Source organism: Amphiura filiformis, chromosome 7 (assembly GCF_039555335.1).
Source record: "Amphiura filiformis chromosome 7, Afil_fr2py, whole genome shotgun sequence".
Taxonomy (NCBI): domain Eukaryota; kingdom Metazoa; phylum Echinodermata; class Ophiuroidea; order Amphilepidida; family Amphiuridae; genus Amphiura; species Amphiura filiformis.
The window spans coordinates 98735-121096 of record NC_092634.1 but is presented as its reverse complement, the minus strand read 5'-3'; the positions used below and the strand labels follow the sequence as shown (position 1 = coordinate 121096).

Genomic DNA, 22362 nt, shown 5'->3' with positions numbered 1-22362 from the left:
TTCATTTCTGATTTATTTCTGAAAACAATGCACCCATTGCATAAAAATAGGACGTACTTACGAATTAGCCATAAACGTGGTCTTGTCGAAATCTGGCAATCGATGTTTTTTTCTCATATAAAACCTGTTTCATTTTGTTTTGAAGTCCCAAGGCATGTCAGGGAGCTCAAATAGGACAAAATATTTATCCTGTGTAAGTAGTGGGGCAGCAACATCTTGAAAATATTTTTATGGACATTATCCAAAGCTACAATATGATGCTTACTAAACTTTTGGCTTCAGTTTTTAAATGGAGTCTCCGTTAATCATAACATTATGCCTTATATGTTAGAAAAATAATTATCAAGCACGAATTACATGGTTTTATATAAAATAACTCATATTGACCATAAAAACGAATAAAAACAGTCGGCTCTCAACACGCGATATTCAAACGTCCCGCGCCGAAATTGTCTGAGTACAATGACGTAATGGTTATTTGTGCTCAATTGTCGTCAGCTGTCATTTTATTACTGGGACGTCATTGCACTCGACAATTTTGAATTTTGAATATCGCGTGTTGAGGTATTTTTATTCGTTTTATGGTCACTATGAGTTTGATTTAAATAAAACAACGTGGTTCGTGCTTGATAATTATTTTTCTTACATATAAGGCATAATGTTGTGATTGCCGGAGACTTCCTTTAACCGTTTCCGATGTACCAAATCTGTATTTGCTTTATCCAACATTTCTTAACAACCAAAAAAAAAATCACATTTTCATCAAATAATTTTTATTTTATAGCATAGATTTAAGAGTATAATCATGGGTAATTTCAATTACCTGGCACGTATTTTTGAATGACCCTCGTCTCGTAGGACGCATATCGCAGAGGAAACACCTTGAATAATATATTCCCGTCTAGCATCTTAAGAACCTGCTTATACAGTGTCTGTGTTCCTACCCGGGGTTCCTACGCACAGATTTGAACTTCGTCGGTCTTTATATGTTATTTTATGAGAGAGTAGCTTGTAATTTTGTACACAATGACAGAAAAGGGTGAGTTTGAATTTTAGGAAAGCATGCTTTACATAATAGCTATAAGCTGCTATACATGTTTTCTTGATGTCGGTGCAGCAGCATTCGAAGAGCGTGTACATTATGTATTGCTCACAATGCACAGAATAGCAGGTATACTTAAGACATCAGCTTGATGCATTATATGTTTTATACAATATTATTACTAAAAAATAGTGTCTTCTGTCAGTCTGTAACTATTATTTAGCCCGAGATTATTATTTATGATCTTAACATTTTAATACTTGTGTTACCATCTGCATCCTGGAGCAGGCTCTCACATTTCCAACCTATTACATTTAAATAGGAATCTATTTTTATGCAAATCACACATTATTGCTTTAATCTCACAGATGTTACTAGAAAAGGGTAGCTAATTTCTACTCTGCACCAATATTTAATAGTTGAAATGAAGGTAAAATTATGGGTGAAATTGTACTCAAAACCTCCTCAAAACATGTGCTTTTTCATTGGTTTTTCTTCAGGCCTCTTGACTGATCGCTACCGACAGTTTTATATGTGTTCATTGTGACTCCTAAGGAAACAACTGTGTATATAGTACTTACTTTGGGTCCACTTTACACTAATGAAAAATACTTGCTTTGGGTAAGTCATTGTTACGTGGTGGTGATGTCAGGGCCGGATTTACCATAGGGCCAGATGGGCCCGGGCCCAGGGCCCCCAAATTTTTTGGGCCCCCAAAATTGTCCTGTTCAGTGTGTATTTTCTATTTTAGCCGAAAACACTATGTTTTGGGCCAAAATAGGGTACAAAATTGTAAAATTTTGCGCTTCGCGCGCACTCACCTGTTATATACTAAATTTCAGCTTCAATTTGGGCTAAAATAGTCGCGCTGGGGCCTCCAAATTTTGGCCTGGCCCAGGGCCCCCCAAAAGGTAAATCCGGCCCTGGGTGATGTACAACTTAAAATACAAGTGCCCCACCTCGGAGTCTGTGTATGAAATTCGGTTTGAATTGAAATACCTACCCTCAATGCTGATTTGACAAAGAGCATGACAGGGTGGAGACCGTTGGGTATGTGGGCACTGGCCCTCATTCAGGGTGCACCAGCCATGTTGCCGCCCGTTTCGGACATACCACTGTAAGTTTTACTAATTCGATGAGGGCCTTCTCCCGCCCCTGTTACACTAAGCCCCTGATCAAGCTTTTAACAATTGTATTGCGGTGTACAATGCAGATTCAAACATATTTCCAGAAAGTATCAAATAATATTTGTTTCATGTGTTGTTTTATCATCTAGATCCTGGATACCCCCCACAAGACCACCCCAACCCACCACAGCAAGGCTACCCAGGTCCTCAGCAAGGGTACCTTCCACAAGAAGGATATCCTCCACAACAGGGGTACCCTCCACAACAAGGTGACCCTCCACAGCAAGATTACTCTCCACAAGAGGATTACCCTACTAAAGAGGGTTATTCTCCACAAGGATACCCTCCACAGCAAGGTTACTCCCCACCAGAGAATTACCCTACTAAAGAGGGTTCTCCACAGCAACAAGCTCCACCAGCATACACTGACAGTGGAGGAGGTACAGCTGTTCAGTATCAACCAGTAAGTACAGGATATCCCAAAATCGATGTAGATTTTTTAAAATTATAATACGCAGATTTAGGGTTTCTCTACCGGATGTCAATTTGTGCCGAAATTCCTTCCCACAGTGCAATATGCGTATTGCATAACAAAGAATATTGATTAACCTCCGAACTGTATCTATTGTTATCATGGTTATGCAAAACGCTTATTGCATCGTGGGAAGTAATTTCCGCACAAATTTCCGCACAAATAGAGAAACCCTAAATCCGCGTATTGCCCTTGTAATCACAACAATATTTCGCAGTCGCGCATTCTGGACTCACATTTTCACACCAATTTGCTTTAGCTGTCTGAGCCACTAGACTTTTTTGAGTGAAATAGCGATTTAAAAAAAAGGGTAATAATATTAAAAGTTTTATTTTCAAATTTTTTGTTTTAAGTTTCAAGTGTAGAAATACATCATAATATATCGTAACATCTTATATTGTATTGTGCTCTAAACTTTCATCATTCTTTTGTCTACGTGTAACGCGGGTGATGGAATGTCTCCCCTTACATGCCTTACCCTGTCCTAAACATTGCCCGCTAATGTATTGTTTGTTTTTGGACCCCACACATGTGTGGGGCTTATGTTATCATCCAGATGGTTGCCAGTTTCTTTGTTTGGCTGCCTGTTTGTTTGGCTGTCCCGGCGGAAGCAATTTCTTTAATCCACTGTGCAGCTCAAACGCAATAACCGATCAACTTCAAACTTGGTATGGTGATAGGATATAGTGCGCTGATGTGCTGTATAGTTTTGTGTCATATTACCTGCATATTTATGAATATTAATGAGCTGATTTGCATATTTTACCTACATTTTCATTCATATGGAAAGGTTTCTATACAAAAATGATTCTCTTATAAACCACCATGCGCACAATTTCCACCTCGATACACCTTTTCACACATTTTCGTCCCAAGAGCTTCCAAGCAAAGAACAACAAGCAGTGAATGTCTCCACCACAGTCTTTGATTACACTACACGGTTGAGTGCATAGCAATGTATGAGCTGTGAAACTTCTAGCTAAAAAATTGGCCTCTTTAATTGTTTTTTGTCAAAACCTCAAGTGTTCCCTTCATCCAATCAGATTATTTTTTATATCAAATGAAAGCTAACACTTCACCCTAAAAATACTTTTCGTCACTAGGTCAACAAATAACACAATGAAATTTTATAGCAAGGCAAATGTGGAAAATCTGTTGAAAACTACCTATCCAAGCACATGTTTTGACCAAAATGTAGGTTTTAATAGTCAAAACCTCAAGTGTTCCTTACAATATTTTTCAAATATTATGTCATTAAATGAAAAACCACATTTATATTGTCCATATACTAGAGTCACTAGAATGACCAATAGTCAGTTCTCTTTAAATTGCAAATCTTGTGCAAAGAGTTTCTATATATTTTCGCCTGTTTTGTCATACGGTTGTAAATTCAATGAACTATGACTTAAAAGAGCGCTTAAACAAATTGATATGAATCCATTCTAACCCTTAAACGCAAAAACCGATTAACTTCATTCATTTCATTTCATTTCATATTTATTTAGTCTTATCAACAACAACAATTGACATTTTAAAAGGCACATATAGAAAATACTTAAATACATTTTATAAAAACAGAATAAGAATATAAACAGCACATATTTATAGAGAGCACGTTGATAAGACCAAGGATAGCCCAAAAAGCCATGGAGGCTTATTTCCATTGGGGTCCTTTAAAAGGGGACAACATCAATGACAAAAGAAGGAAACAAACGAAACAGTCAAGTACTAGAACTACCCCCTTCTTGTGATCTTGCTTTTGTAGCAAGATGAGCTTTTACTTCTTTTTGAAGTTGGCATAGCCATTGATGGATTTAATATTGCTTGGGAGACAGTTCCAGGCCTTGACTGTAGTGTATTGGAAGGTGGTACTACCAATTTGCCCATGAAACTTTGGAACAACAAAATTGAGGTGGCTATCCCTGGTATTATACCGGTGTCTTTCAGTTACTTTTATAAAATGGTCACTCAGATAATCTGGAGACATGTTATTAAAATTTTTAAAAGCATGGTTAAGCTTCAATTGTTTAACTCTATTAACAGTATTTAAAAACTCAAGCCTATCAAGTTCAGTTTGGCCAACATGTGTCCGTGAGTCCAGACCAAGAATGAACCTAACAATTTTATTTTGCATGACTTGAAGTTTATTTTGGAGTTTTTTAGAAAGACCAGAGAACCAAGAAGAACAAGAATAATCAAAATAGCACTGAATCAAAGCAGACACTTAAGTTTTGCGAGTTTTTTGATCAAGAAACTGAGCTTGTCTGAATAAAAAAAAGAATTCATTATTATGTTTTCAGGGTTATTAGGAGTTAAGAAAACCTAATAATGATAATATTGGATGGTTTATTTCGCATGATACCATAACATATCGGATTCGTCATACAAATATCGAACTCGCCGTTGACTCGTCCGATATTTTTATGACTCACCCGATATGTTATGGTATCAAGCTCAGCCATCCAATATTATATCAAACTTGGGTTGGTGATTGGATATGCTGGCTTGATGTGCTGTATGCTTTTGTGTCCTCTTATTTGTGTATTAATTAGCTGATTTGCATATTTTGCCTACATTTTCATTTATCCACTCTGCAACTTAAACGCAATGACCGATCAACTTCAAAGTTGGTTTAGTGATTGAATATGGTAGCCCGATGTGCTGTATACTTTTGTGTCATGTTATTTGTGTATTTATGACTATGAGCTGATTTGCATATTTTGCTTACATTTTCATTAATCTACTGTGCAACTTAAACGCAATGACCGATCAAATTCATTATTATGTTTTCAGGGTTATTAGGAGTTAAGAAAACCTAATAATGATAATATTGGATGGCTTATTTCGCATGATACCATAACATATCGGATTCGCCGTTGGCTCGTCCGATATTTTTATGAATCATCCGATATGTTATGGTATCATGCTCAGCCATCCAATATTATATCAAACTTGGTATGGGGATTGGATATGGTAGTCTGATGTACTGTATTGTTTTGTGAATATTAATGAGCTGTAAATTTGTAATTACAAGCCTTGTTTACACACCTATGTGTGGGGCCATCTTAATTACGAACCGCATAATTCTAGTTAAAATAATAACAGAAATCATAGGAAACTTCAAAATGTTCAAACCGATATTTACTAAGAACAAAAGAACTGTTGCATTATTTAGTGTCACAAAACATGAAGCTCCAACAATTCTTTTCCCCCTAGAATGCACCACACCAAACAGTTATTAGAAGAACAGATCATCAAGGTGAGGCACCAAAAAACTACCTTACTTTGGCCATATTTGTAACAATATTCTGCTGTTGTCCACTTGGACTTGTTGGTATTGTACAAGCAGCAGAGGTAAGTACTGTCGTTATTATTACCATAAACAATTAGGAAAAAAACACAAATTAAGAGCATAGTTTCACCCATTTTTTGGTGAAAAATTACCAAAATGGGGGCGGGGGCGGCAGTGTTCAAATTAAGATTTTTTTCTGGTTGTCCTTCAGACAACCAAGTAAACCAAAAATATTGTCCGAAAGGTTGTCCGAAAATTTTGTCCCCCTCAGATCTTCCTTGCCGAATCATTTAAATTACCTGTTTCGCCATGTTGTCAAATGTCCCGGGGTAAGTAAGTCATACTACAGTTACTGTCCATTTTGCTATACATAAAACACAGTACTCTCACCATTGACGCGTGACCTCTACAAACAGTACATGTTATAGCCTATGGGCATTGCCTAGTTGACGTCACTGTGTGAAAAATAACCGGCCAATATTTAAAGTACTCTCTGAAATTCTAGAAAATATAGTTTTGTAACATGTCCTAAATTTTTAGCTAATTTAGGTGTTTGGAAATATTCGCACTTTGGTGTTTTAGTGTGTGTTATAGGTAATAGGACATTGCCTAGTTAACGTCACTGTGTGAAAAATAACCGGCCAATATTTAAAGTTCTCTCTAAAATTCTAGAAAATATAGTTTTGTAACATGTCCTAAATTTTTAGCTAATTTAGGTGTTTGGAAATATTCGCACTTTGGTGTTTTAGGAAGGATATGTAAACGACAGATAACACCAAAAAATATGAAGAAATTATTTCCAAACCGTGTTAAGTCTGCAACCATTATGTTTCTCATTTTCAAGAATGCTGGTTAACAATATGCAGACTATTGTCTCATTTCGTAAACAAAGGCCCGCCCAGTTACCTTGCGTTTGCTTTATAATCGTTCACCCAACTGAAACTTTAATACCAGCTCATTGCTCATTGCACAGGTAAAACAGAAACATGTGTAGTGTGGATTTAACCAGAGAAGATCTGATTTAACATAGTTGAGCTGTCTTCAATGAGTGTTATCTTGGTTTAATAGCTTTTAATGGGGATTAAGTCCTGCAAAGGTCGAGGTGAATTCTACTGTAGACATGACAGCATCATGTAAGTAAGTAAGTACCAAACATACACTCATAGGCTGATACCATGTTAGCATATAGTTAGTGCCCTCCACTGATGCTTGCATCAAAATGTTCTTGATATAAATCTCACTGTTTTATTTTATCAGGTAGAGAGCAAATGGGCTGCTGGGAACGTAGCCGGTGCGGAGAAATCAGCAGCATCAGCCAAATGTTCGGTAATGGCGGGTATTGTCTTTGGGATTATCCAGGACATAATTATTGGTATTGTTATTATAGTGATTAAACAAGTATAACATTTGCTATTGAAATACATGTATAGGGTGTTAGCTAGCCATCATAGTCGAGGAAAATTGCCGTATGGGTATGAAGTTGCGTACTATAATGTAATTTTTTTCTTTTATGTAACAACTAGGAGTGTGCAGATTCAGAATCCGCCTGGTGCCTAGACTATGCCATAGTCGATTTTTGATAAATAAAAATACGTTATTAATCATGATGAACGCATTCAGTTGAACTCGAAATTATACTGATATTTGTTACATCAAAATACTAGTATAAAATGGTTATGAAAAAGTTTATATAATTATATTTGTGACAGTAAAAATAAAGTATACGTAGGCTTATATTATTGAATGCAACATATCATAATGGCATAATTACTACAGCCTGTCTCAAAAAAAATTGTGCAAGTAAAAAGCGCCCTCCTTGGCAATTAGAAAATACCGTTGTGACATGATGCTTACATCAACGTCAAGGGCGTAGATTTAGCTCTCTGTTCGATTTGCTTCTTTTAATCTTGAGATATGTCTAGTTAACGACGAAAGGGCAAAATCACACTTGTGCCACCTTTACTAGGAAAGAGGGCTTTACATGTAAATCAGTGATAGCATCAAGTTTATCAAGAGTTCCTTCGTGAAATCAAAAGAATGCATCAATTTCACAACAATTACATTTTTTTAATGTTTTTACTGTTTTATCATGATACAGGAATAATGATTCTCTTTTTCCACCTAAAACAGATTAAAAGATAAATAAATATTTCACATTCTACTGTAAAATTAACTACATGTGCATGTCAATGATTTTATCATGGTAAATACTGTTCTCTTTGTTACTCAAGACATACGGTACTAAAAGACAAAGAAATATTGCACACTAATAGATTAATGAACGCGTATTACTTGTTCGCAGAGAAATAAGATAATATAATGCACGTGCGCTGATGTTGATGCGTCTAATGCACGAGCTGTGAAGGGGGAGAGAGTATTAGACGCATCAACATCAGCTATAATTGATTTACATGTACAACTCTCTTCCCTAGTAAAAGTGGCACAATTGTGATTTTACACTTTCGTAGTTAAATAAACATATCTCGAGATTGAAACAAGCAAATTGAACAGAACAAACGGTATTTGAGAGCTAAGACTGCGCTCTTGATGCTGATGTATGCATCATGTCACAATGGTTTTTCTAATTGCCAAAGAGGGCGCTTTTCACTTGCACATTTTTTTTTTTTTTTAGACAGGCTGTATAATGGCACTTCAATACTGAACAATTCTAATTTTAGAATCTGCCAGTTTATTACGAGTTAAAAATCAAGCTAACATACAGAGGGAGTACGGTGACTGAAAAGATGATCAGTTGTGAAAATCTATCAATTGTGCACAAATTAATTAAATCGGAGTTTTAAGCTTAAATGCAATATCCAGAGTATGCACAATCATGACAATGGGCAAGTGTACTACGGAGTAGTCTACCTGGTGCCAAAAAGTCACTCTTGAGCAAATTGAGTTATTAAGGTCAAAGGTTGCACAAGGGGAGTAAATTTTAAAATGCTTTAATCAAGTTATGAAATATCACAAGTATCCCCTTTAGTCACAAGGAGTAAAAATGTCAATGATCATTTATCTCTAGAATGCCTAATTTATGAGTTATAGGTCAAAATAGGTCAAAGGGTAAAATCAAAATTGTACAGGGGGAAATGTTTCGAAATTATCCAATTGCAATTAAAATGGTCTCAAATTATTCGTCTTGACAAAAGCAAACAAAAAAGTCTAGTTTGCTATGTGTACGGAGTCTAGATTTAATGTTATGACCTTTAAACTGTCACGGTTACATATACTCTATAGGGTTGTTGACTTGGGGTCTTGATTTTAGAATAAAGAAGACTTATCATATAGCAAATTATTCATTTTTTGTATTCATCATAATCATTCGGACAGACGAATAATTTGACACTATTTTCATTCAATTTGGAGCATTTTGAAAATTTGACCTGTACCTCATTAATTATGCATCCTGGAGATACATGACTATTGATTTTTTTTTATTCCTTGGGACCAGACGAACAACTTGTGATATTTTATAACTTGATCAGAGCATTTTCAACTTTTATCACCCATGTGACCTTTGACCTCAATAACTCAATTTGCTCAAATGGGGCCTTTTGGCACCCGGCAGATTCTGAATCTGCATTACCTTCCCTTATACTTGAAGTAAAAAAATGCCATTAGTACGCAACTTCATTGTTATATTGGGTCTTCAATGGTCTCTGTCCTCGACTATCACTTTGGACAGGCAGTTTGCTCAGGGGATAGACAAAATTAATGCCTGTGACATAGGCCTATATGCTCAATTCTGAAATTGATGCTTGAATTAGTTATCTGAACTCAAAACAAGACCAGACAAATAAATCAAGGTCATAGCAATAGCTATTTGGACCAACGCACTGCAGGGTTTATTGTTCTATTGTGTCCGATTTGAACGCTGACATATTGGAAAATGTAGCCAATCAATCTTCATGATAGTGGGGCACAAAGGATGAATGATAGCTCCATGCCTATAACCATAAGAGTAAGACAAAAATACAATAGAACAATAAACCCTGCAGTACGTTGTATATAACCATGATAACAACATAAAGTTATAGAAAGTGACACAGATAGACCTAGACCTATATACCTGGCAGCAATGACACGTTGTTACGGGTAATCGATCGCGATCAGCAACTCTATTGAATTTATTTAAATGAGGCGTCTAAATTAAGATGGGTGGTTGATAATTGTACATCGACGGTTAAGTGTGCTTTTGTGTGCATGAGTAGTAATATAGCCTTTAGAGACATCTACTTCCTGTTCCGGGTCACAAGGTCAAAGGTCAACTTAGGTCAAAGGTCACGAGGTCACTTCCGGTTCCAGATCAAAGGTCAAACGGAAGTGTTCAAAGGTCAACCGGAAGTGGCTACTACTTGCATGCGACAACTCAAGCACACCTTTTGGTTTGTATTAGAACAAAATGTACCTCTCGCTCGTGTAGGCGCTTCCACGTGACTTCCGTTTGACCACTTATTGACAGTAGCCTACCTATTATAGCGTTAATACGCTGTCAGGTCAGTTACCAATTTAATGATGGAAGCCCTTTGTCCCGAACAAAAGGTACCTCTCGATGAATAGCGTGTCGGTAAATCAAATCGGCACAAAGCTCTTTGATTTGGACTGACTGAACCACAAGAAGGGATAGAGGTCTGGTTTCTGTTTTAAACATGTTCAAGCTCAAATTTTGGACAGGCAGTTTTGGTGAAAATGATGGGCACTTATCAAAACCTAGCTAAGACCTTGTACATATATGTACATGTACATTCATCTAAATTTTCACATAACATCCTAAAATAGTATAATACAAGCAATATAGTGGAAATTTCCAAGCACTTTGCCATGCACTTTGTCCAAATTTTTGGAACTAAATCTACAGCGACATTGCACTTCCAGACATGGAAAGTCAGTAAGTGTTAACTTTTGTGCGGAACAAATTAAAAATATAATTCTTAGAAAGAGTGAATGCAGTGTTCCATATTGAATACTTTTAGCTCTTTCCAGGTCTCGACTATGACCTTTATTTAGTAAGGTGTTCTTTTGCACAAAAAAAATGGAAAATAAGCACAATTATTTTCAGCCTTTACCAAATGACCAAAATGGACAAAGTAATGTATATTATAAAGTAAGTTATATCTAAGGTGCTATGTGATGTACATAAGAATCACAAAGAAAATAATATTTAAAAAAAGAGTTATGGTTGGGCCTGATTTTAGGGTAGGTCGGGTTACGCCAATCAAACAATTTTTTAGGCCAAACATGAAAACTCTTAAAATTGGGTTAAGGGTTTGCATAACTTCAGAATGGTAATATTAAAAGGTTGCCTTATTCAACCACCATTCAGTGGTGTAAGCCAGGACATTTTCGGGGGAGGGGGCGGACTTCTCAGAGGGGGGACGCTTCCCCCTTGCAGGCCTTGCCGTCTAGAGTAAGGGTTTGCATAACTTCAGATTGGAAACATTTTTAAAAGGTTGCCTTATTCGACCACCATTCATTCAGTGGTGTAACCAGCACTTCTTTTTTTTTTTTTGAGGGGGAGGGGGCTTCTCACAGGGCATCTTCCCCTTGGCTACACCACTGCATTCATTCAATAAGGCCAAAAAAATAAAATGTTGTGTTGTCCTCAAGTGGGAAAAATGGGAAGTATGCTACTTTCTTTGGCCTAACACTATTCCTGGTCTTGAGATAGATTTAACCAGCCTTCTTTTCTGTTATTATTTAAGCTGCATAATAAACGTACGCACTTTCTTCCAAAACAGACACAGTTTTTAATTTGAGATGCGAGCTGTTATTAGTGTCTTACATGATATATTTGTGAATTGTTTGTTTAATAAATCATGCTAATTGTTTGTTTAATAAACTATGCAAAACATCAATTTAAAGAATTCTTGTCAGAAATTAATTATTGTATACATCATTGTTATGGCATGTATTCCCTGCCCCCATTAGGTTTTCAACCTTCAGATGTATTAAGATATTATTTAAACAATGTTAACTTTTTTATTTTGCGAAAGATTACATTTCTAGCTGATTTGCTGTCAAGTTATACAAGTTTGATATTATTGCGCGTGCAGGCTTGTAGTGGTGCACGTGTGTGTATGGGTGCATTTTGGGGTAAACACGTGTGTGTAGGAGGTTGAATATTACACAACTAATGAAAATAGTGTATTGAGTTTGCACATATATTTTGTGAGGAGGTTCAAGGAAAGTCTGCAGTACGGTACCCCGTACGGTACATCTAGTACTTTGTTGCATAACTGCAACACTCCTTAGACAGATCTTTTATATACAATGTACATGAGTTTTAGTACATTTTTTTATTCGACCACCATTCATTCAGTGTGGGGGGGACTTCTCACAGGTGGGGCAGCCCCCCCTCTTGGCTATGCCACTGCATTCATTCAATAAGGCCAAAAAAATAAAACGTTGTGTTACCCTCAAGTGGGAAAAATGGAAAGTTGGGTAGGTCGGTTGATTATCTTTAAAAAAAAAAATTACCCACAAATATTAACTAATGCCTTTTCCATTGGCATATTAGGGACATTTGTCAATTCTAACTACTTGATACTTGTTAGATAATCAATTTAAGACTAGTCTTTCAATAAAATATTTTTTTAAGTGAAAAACATTGATTTTTGAACATACTGTAAAAATCGTCATTAAAAAAATGCGACCCTGATTTTTCAGAATTTAGGGTCTGTCGCTAAGGGCAACACAACTACTTTTTTGGCCTAAACACTCATCCTGGTCTTAAGATAGATTTAGCCAGCCTTCTTTCCTGTTATTATCTATGCTGCATAATAAAAGTACACATTTTAATTTGAGATGCGAGCTGTTATTACATATATATATAGTGTCTTTTTTTAATTTTACATGATATATTTGTGAATTGTTTGTTTAATGAATTATGCAAATTGTTTGTTTAATAAACTATGCAAAACATCAATTTCAAGAATTCTTGTCAGAAATTAATTATTGTATACATCATTGTTATGGCATATATTCTCTGCCCCATTAGTTGTCAACCTTCAGATGTATTAAGATATTATTTAAACAATGTTAACTTTTTATTTTGCGAAAGATTATATTTCTAGCTGATTTGCTGTCAAGTTATACAAGTTTGATAAAAAAATTATTGCGCGTGTAGGCTTGTAGGTGGTGCACGTGTGTGTATGGGTGCATTTTGGGGTAAACACGTGTGTGTAGGAGGTTGATTCATTGCGCAACTAATGAAGATAGTTTATTGAGTTTGCACAGATATTTTGTGAGAAGGTTCAGAGCAAGGAAAGTCTACAGTACATACATCTAGTACTTACATCTAGTACTTAGATCCACAAGATGACTTGGGAAACCCATCGTTTTCATAGTTTCCCACATCTGAGGGTGGCTAACACAGTCAAAAGCTTTACTGTAATCTATGAAGCACATGTAAAGAGCAAGTCTATGCTCTGCATTTCGCAATCACATTCCTGATATTGACAATTTGGTCCCTAGTCCCCCTTCCTTCACGAAATCCTGCCTGCTCATCATATATTTCTTGCTCCATTTTGTTCTTCATTCTCTTGATTATGATCTTCAGAAGCACTTTACTTGCATGACAAATCAGGCAGATGGTCCGGTGATTGGTACATACTGCAGTTACTGTCCGTTTTCCTATACACAATACACAGTGCTCTTTCCCATTGACGCGTGACCTCTACAAATAGCCCTACGTTAAAAGTATGGGGATATGACTAGTTAACGTCGCTGTGTGAAAAATAACCGGCCAATATTAAAAGTACTCTTCTAAAGTTCTAGAAAATATAGTTTTTAACATGTCCTAAATTTTAGCTAATTTAGATGTTTGGAAATATTCGTACTTTGGTGTTTTAGTTAATGTTATAGGTAATAGTACATTGCCTAGTCAACGTCGCTGTGTGAAAAATAACCGGCCAATATTAAAAGTACTCTTCTAAAATTCTAGACAATATAGTTTTGAAACATGTCCTAAATTTTTAGCTAATTTAGGTGTTTGGAGAGGGTCGTACTTTTGTGTTTTAGGAAGGATATGTAAACGACAGATAACACCAAAAATATGAAGAAATTATTTCCAAACCGTGTTAAGTCAACAATCATTATGTTGCTCATTTTCAAGAATGCTGGTTTACAAAAAGCACGCCATTGTCTCATGTCGTGAACAATGGTACACATACCATTGTTTCCTTTTGTTTCCTTTATAATCGGTTACCCAACTGAAGCTATAATACAAACTTTATTGCGATATCGCACATGAAAACAGTCACATGTGCACAGCCAGAGAAGATCCGATTTAATCAGTTCAGCTGTTTCAATGAGTGTTATCTTGGTTTAATAGCTTTTAATGGGGTTAAGTCCTGCAAAGGTCGAGATGAATTCTACTGTAGACATGACTGCATCATGAATGGCACACTCTTTCAAATTTCCCTTCTTTGGCAGTGAAATAAATACTGCCCTGCACCACACCTTTGTTCCATAACCATTAGGGTATAGGACATTTTTTGTTTTTGATATAGCCCCCGAATGAAATATATATAATTATGTTTGTACTCACTCAGGTAGCATTGTGTGTGAATTTTACATCCGAACTAGAGGCTATTCTTTTTTTTTATGTGCATTTTAGTATCTAAAATGGCCAAAAATGAGGGTTTTTCAATATTGCCGTCCATTTCTAATCGTCACCCCCATAGGCTTTACATGTAAAATAAAAATGCTCGTAAAAATTTAATAGCCTCTAGTTCGGATGTAAAATTCACACCAAATGCTTTTTGAGTGACTACAAAGATAATTAAATACTTTTCATTCGGGGGCTATATGGAATTTTTTTGTATGTATTCTTTGTACAATGACATTTCACAATAAAATGTCCATTGGAAACAAAGGTGACCAGTCTCTCGTCCATTTCTTCTTTTTCCAGATGATACCACATAGACGCCACATCTTAGGGACCGTTCACAAATACTTATAAGGGGAGGGGCTGATGCAAAAAGAAAAATTCACATATTTTTTCAAGCCCCACCCCCCCCCATCCCTTCCGGACCTATAATTATTTTCAGGGCCCCCCTTTTGGCCATGAAAAATGTACGTCAACCCCATAGAAAATAGTGTAAACTCATGTTCTACGATAAAAAATTAAGGTGATCCCTTCAGGGATACAAATAAGCCCAATCGGCATTGGAAGTTTGCAATGCATTGTAGGACAGTTTTTGCAGTTTTGGGACACTTTGTCCTTTGACCTTTCAGAAAATTCAGAAATATTGGGTTTTTGTATGTACAAAATATAATCTAAAATGTTTTACAATAGTTAAAACAAATATGAAAAATATTAGTATTTTATAAATTAATTATTTGGTATTTTTAATGATCAAAATTATTACAATAATAAGAAAATTAATAATAATTACGTCAATTTTCCCGATATGTCAGAGGTCAAAGTGTCCCAAAACTGCTCTCAAAAACCGGAAGTTAGAATGGCGATTGGGCTTATTTATCACGACCCCTTTCTTACATCAGCCCCCCCGTTAGAAGGGCTTGTGAACGGTCCCTTAGGTCTCATTTTTTACAAATAAAACACAGGTAAAAATATCTTGTTTTCACGATAGACCAACACTCAGACAATTCTGATTAAAAAGACGAGTGTTGTGTACAATTTTCATTAATTTGTTGACAACCCCGTGAAGTCAAAATTCTATTGTGATCCGCCCATCTATGTGAATAAAGGTTGCAATCAAAAGGGAACAAAATACTAATTTCTTTTGACACTTATTTTTGGCACTAATCAGTGGTTGCAAACAAATGATAAAAAGCAAGCTACGTGGCTACATCCGTCAAAAGTCGTGCATATTTTTCAATGTAATAGTACGGATTACGTATGTACGTATTATATATAACGTATTTTCAAAGTAATTGTATCATTTTGTATAATATCGTAATCAGGATGCTATAGCCTTTGGGACTTATTTCGGGGGCTAAAGATTCAAGGTTATGTTACTAATCACACTGATTGTGTCTTTGTGCGCTAATTCAATCATGGAGACTGCTCCCACATCCTTGATCCAACACGATACACGCAGGGCCCCGGTTAGAACAGCTTTAAGGCTACATGCTCTTTTTGGTTGAAATTTTTGGCGGGAAATAATCCCGCACAAATATAAAGTAATCTTTTCCCACAACTAAATATCATAGTCGGGAAATTAATGATGCATCTGGTAGCTTAGATCATAACTTTCATATACTTTAGTTGCAATTATCCCAGAAAATTCTTGATTTGTTTTTACAGAGTCTTGAATTGACGAGGTTTATGATCAAAAAACGTCACTCGGTGTATTTTGAAATTCGAGGCCATAACTCTTCTCAAATTAGCCCCATAACATAATTTATTATATATATGTGTAGCAAACCCCATTGGGAATAATTGGACGTTGTTTGCGGAGCCTAAATTTGATTTGATTTTATTTCACAATATTTCTAGCATCCGAATTCATTAAAATGTGATATATTGAATTAATAATGAGTAGGGTAAATTGGGGTAAATGGAACGCTTAAGCAATAAATCACTTTCTGTGGTCAGGAGGGTATCCACATATGATTTTTGTTTGTTTCAATAAGTAGATAATATGTTTTTACAACTTGTTTTAACAGATAAACTCCCATTTTATGGCTTTGTTTCTTGTATCGGTCCAAATACATGCATGGTCATGGTGTTCCAGTTACCCCAACAAATTGGGGTAAATGGAACAGTGGGTTGGGTAATTGGAACAAGGGGCATTACTTGCAAGGAGCCTAAATTCATAGCTATATTTACATTGAAAAGACATCAGAATATTTTATTTAACATATATTTTGTGACTAAACAAAAGGTTAACAAAAATAATTTTGTTTTCATGTTTTTTTTATAAACATGGTCAAATACCACGTAAAAAAACACTTTTTCTCGGTACATAACAGAAAAAAAATGATTTTCAGATTTTAAAAAATCAATAGGAGGCCTAATCTACCATGAATTGATTATTTGTAGTATATAATTTCATAATAATTAAACCAATTAGTAAAAAAATATTAACATGTTATATATAATTGAAGTCAGTCAACCGTGTTCCATTTACCCCAAGTGGATCTGTTGTGGGGTAAATGGAACACCAAACTAATTAATTAGCTAATTAGCATATTAATTTGCATAATTTCATCATTAAAATCTGCTATTTTATTGTTTAAAACATTTATGTTATTGTAGAAAACAAACATATTGCCAATATTGTAAGACAACTCTCAGCACAACATTCAAATATTTAGGAATCAATACCCTTAAATTAGTAATGTTCACTGAACCGTAGCACCACTTCAAGGTCAGTGACAACATTTGAGATTTTTTTCCACTCAAATACCGAGTAAACCCACGCTTGGGGTATGAAACGAAAGCAGAACGTATGGCGTTGGGGTAAATGGAACAGTCGGTATGATGTTGCCCAATTTTTTTCTTGATTGAGGGAATTGTATTCTCAGCGTTCCATTTACCCCACCGTTCCATTTACCCCAATTTACCCTACGCTTACCTTTCTGCAACACTTCCCGGTACCATTGCGCATCTGGTGACAGCCAATATTTTGGCTTAAAACAGTCCCTTCCTATCATTTTTGAACAAAATATTCCTCGAAATTACGTACGTGACACGTATATATTGGGACAGCGAGGAAATAAAGAGAGCCATTTACGGTGGGGTAGGCTATTGGAAGCTATTATGGTACCAGGCATGTCAAGCAGATGCATACATAAGCGCGGTATATTCAAATGCTATTGTCTGGATCATTGAGACAGTATCGATCGCGCAAGTAGGCTTATACACGTAGAGGTGTGTTGTCGCTCCCCTGGATTTGACATAAATTACAAGGACGTCTTGAATGACCCAGCGTTTTTATTATATTTATTAGAAAATTAATCGTCGTTTATTACGAGTCCTAAGAGTCATACCAGTTCAAATCATCAAAATTAATTTATATTAAATGAAAAACAAACAAACAAGTAGAGTCCAATGTCTTACTATGACTGTATTACTACCAAAATCTGCTTTTAATACACTAGAAATGTGTTGATATGTATATCTTTGAAAATCGTCAGACATTAACCACAGGTACCGCCGTGGCACAGTGGCGTCGTTCACTGTTCAGCATAGTGTATCGGCAGTGGTTCGAACCCTGGTGTAAATTTTAGTATTTTTTATTCTTTTTACTAATACGCTGTGCCGTTTTTCAAACGCGCCCCTGAATGAAATTCATGGGCAAGTACCCTTAAGCTGATTCGGGCATACACTGGGTAAAGATAATACGCTGGCGAAGTTACGTAATAATCGGATTAACTACCATAGCAATAGGTGAAAACAATTTTTGAATATACCGCGCTGCACTGTACGTTCACGCGGTACCTCTGCATTGAACCATATCATGCCGATCACTTGCACCTGTAAAATTAGCATCTTTGAAAAGACCAGACTATTGTATTCAATCTATGATTGCAGACTACAGGTGATGAGTGTAACCTGTTTGTAGTGCAGCGCGATATGTTCAAAATTGTTTTCACCTATTGCTATAGTAATTAATTCGATTAATTACGTAACTTCGCCAGCGAATAAATAATAATAATATTAAAGCTCCTGGTGCAAGTCCCAGGGCGCAAGTGTAAAAAATTAAAATGCTTTATAAATTGCTTAAAAGTGAAGGATAAGTCATTCAAATTGTCATTTGGTATTTTTGAAATAAAAAAAGGCAAACAAAACGAAGAAAACATGCCCTCCCCCCGTGCCCCTTATGACGCTACGCCACTGGGATGAGGTGTATGTGCGGCGTACATTGTAAGTGTGTTGGGGGAGCCGGGGTGGGTATGTGGGTATTTTACAGCTTTTTATGTGGGTAAGCGCATAAATACACATGTGTCTGTCTGCCTATCTGCTATAGTAATGGTAAGATTATTCATATGTAGCATTATAAGGACAGGTAAATCAACAGAACAGTAAACTTTCTAGACATGATGATTATAATTTTCTTTATACTGTCTCGAACATGTCGAAAATAATGTCAATGTATGTCAATTTGTATGTCTCATCTAGTCTGTATATTTTGAGAGACGAATATTCATTTATGGAACACATACAACAGGTAAAACAGCATTACTTTAAAACACACCTGTAGCCATACGCCTGCATACATGTATCGAATATCAACCCTTAAATTAAACGCATATTCAGTGATTTGCTTATCCGGAAAATCGTATAAATCATCAAAATTCAGGGTTTTTTTAACCTTTGTTAAGTAGCATTTGATGTGCTGACATGCCTTCTAAAGGTTAAGCCGAAAGCTGTGTATTAAAGTCAAAATTGGACAGTTTACATGAAACTGCATGTATATAACAATATTTAGCTGCATGTATTTGAATGCGGCTTCAACTTCGTCAATACTGCTCTTTTCCTCGTTTTGTTTTGGTTTTTTGGTTTTGTTTTTTTTGGCCAAATTTGTTACGTAAAACATACCTAATGATTTCACTTTTAACCAAATTATACACAATTTAAATTTTTCACTTTCGCTGGGATCACTGAATTGAATATGTCTGTCTGCCTAACTCATTCTATATACTAGTAGGTCCCACACGTATGTTTATTGTATTTGAGTATTTCTTCATGGAGCACTAAGCACTGTTAAATCAACATTGCTTCTATAGACATGATGTAGGCCTATTATCATAATTACTGTCTCAATCTCAAAGCGGTTTTGTAGTTTTGTGTATTGCGTTGTTCCTTGCAGGGTTAACTCTGTGAGATGATCCAAAGGACAGGCCACAAACCCGTTGCTTTCTTTGTCACATAACAATACCTCAAACTTGTGAAGTAATTCAATCTTCAAGGTATGAATATCTGATGGAAGGTGTTTCAGAGCTGTCATCAGACGTCAAATAAACTAATCCTTGTAGAGGTATAAGGATATGCCAAAAAAGATTGGTTCCACTATAATCTATAGCAATAATACCCCAAACACAAAACGCCATACTAGCATGAGCATATCTGAAATTAAGTTTATCACGTACATCACAAATAAAATCTAAAAGAAAATTGGAAATACGTTGAAAAAACGATATTAATATAATTTATTATAAATAGATTGAGATGCCTGACAAATTTCTTTCCATTACAAAACTCAATAGCATACAATTATCAGATAAGTTTGACATATGAGGTTGTTTTTACATTGCCCATGACGGTAACTATATCAAAGGAGTATACGTGTAACGTGACTGCAGCATCCCCCTTTTTAGGGTATGGTTCAAATAATATCCATAAAAAACAGCTTATATTCACAATGTCAGTTGAATCGCACTTTAAATTTACACATAATTACATGTATTACAGGCGCCCCATAGGCTACTGTTGTAATTTTGGGCTGATGATAGTATGAAATACATATTGCACGATATCTTTGGCAAATGACCGAATCTCCAAGAAAGCTGATATGTGACCGTACACCACGAATCAGCCGTAAAGTCGGCCCGGTCAATTTTGTTTTATTTCGTGTTTAGAAAATATATATCATAAGCTTTAAAATGGTATATAATTTGACTTCAAACGATATCCAGAAGCGAGGTTATGGTTTGTTGAACTCTGCTCCTTCAAAAAAATGATACCTTTTTTCGGTTCTACGTGTGTCTCTTTTTCACATTGCTTGTAATAAATATCAAACAGTCATAATTGGCGGTCATTTCAAATCATTCCCAAGTCAACGAGGTTCAGGAATGTCCTCTCATTGTTAATTGTTGGTTATACATACCTAGACAAAATACAATGCTTTGTAACCAAACACCAGGATTTAGGCAAGGCAAACAAAGACTAGAGCTATTTAAGGATTCTATAGAAATAGGTAGAAGCTTAATATCCTCTTCAGCAATAGGATTATTGATTGATTAAAATGTGTTTGACTGGCGCTATCAAATGAGATGTATGTCGCACCAAATTGAGGTACCTATGAATACGACCTTCACGCACATATTACACTGTAACTCAGAATACGATTTGCCGACTTTACGGCTCATTCGTGATGTACGGCCACATATACGCACACAATCATCATGTAGTCCCAGGTTTCTGATGATAAAAAAATGTTTTTTGGAGTAAGGTGATGGACGAGGCTGTGGATCACGAGATGTCCCTTTATTCATTTTGTAATAAATTGTTTAAGGGGGAAAGAAACCCTTATAATCTGTTCTTTAAGATAATGCATGTTTTTGTCTCATGTTCTTAAGTGTTCCTTTAAGTATTACATGCATAAAATGGAACACGTACATAAACACTATAATGTCAAAATAAACATTTCATGATAAAAGTCAGAAGTCAAGAGACAAGAGAAAAACTAAACTTTCAAGAAATATTTTCCATGTTATAAAGTAACAAGCCAGAACACGTCTCGCAGTAAACGAGCTCATGAATACAACAAAGGAGAAGGAAAAAACATTGAATTTTCGGAGAGCAGAGGAAAACATATTGAGGGTCGCTAACATCTGATAGGTATTTGAAGGCAGTTTGCAGTTGGTGTATATTGCTCCTATAATGCGTGCAATGCAGTGAAGTCGTCATAATGGTCGTAAAGAACTAAACATAATCCCGGGACACAATCATGTCCTTGTATAGATTTTAACGCCTTTATGATGAAAATGATACCTGACACATTTTGACAGTGCAAAATATCCTGTCAAAACCATCAAATTATTTTCCCTATAAAAACTAACTGTAATTCGTCGCATCCATCGTGAAATGTAAATTGGATATTAAAATCACTCCCATTATCATTGACTCTCATTAAAGGGGCATTTCGTATTCTAGCACCCTCTTTTTAGGGTGTATGGTTAGATATAATAGGTATAATTCTGGTTTACCCTGCGTACCCGCTGTTTAGATACAATTCTAGTTTACCATGCGCACCCTGTATTTTAGGGTTAGGGTTAGGGATAGCTTTGGGGTTATGGTTAAAATTAGGGCTAGGGTTACACTCTTGCGCAGGGTATACCAGAATTATTACAGTCCACAAAAAAGGTTAATTCCAAAATGACAATTGATTCAGATTCTGAATTTGCGAGTAAAATACACGTAATTGCTTATAATTACATTCCCAAATATGCCACTGCGTTGTAATTGCTGTTTGTCGAGCACATAAAATACAATTTGTACAATGTCTTTGTCAAACAACCGAATCTGAAAGAAAGAATAATTATGTTGTTCTAAGTTTCTGATGGTATAAAGAATCTTAGTTTTTTTTGGAGTAGGTGGGAGGATGAAGCTGAGAATCACAATGTAAATGCCACTTACAAAAATCAAGTTGAATTACCGTTTGATGTAACG

At 35.8% G+C, this 22362-nt stretch overlaps 1 protein-coding gene across 1 annotated transcript; it reads left to right on the top strand.

Moving 5' to 3' along the window:
• Nucleotides 1-870: 870 nt before the first annotated feature.
• On the top strand, nt 871-4813 carry LOC140156527 (uncharacterized). The gene is made up of 3 exons (XM_072179468.1): nt 871-1039; nt 2319-2632; nt 4745-4813. The coding sequence occupies exons 1-3, from the start codon at nt 1027-1029 to the stop codon at nt 4811-4813; spliced, it is 396 nt and encodes a 131-aa protein (XP_072035569.1). The 5' UTR covers nt 871-1026.
• The last annotated feature ends 17549 nt before the right edge of the window (nt 4814-22362 follow it).

Coding starts and splice junctions, on each gene's coding strand:
- LOC140156527 (XM_072179468.1), top strand. Junction 2,633..4,744: donor CAGCTGTTCAGTATCAACCA/GTAAGTACAGGA, acceptor CTCTATTAACAG/TATTTAAAAACTCAAGCCTA.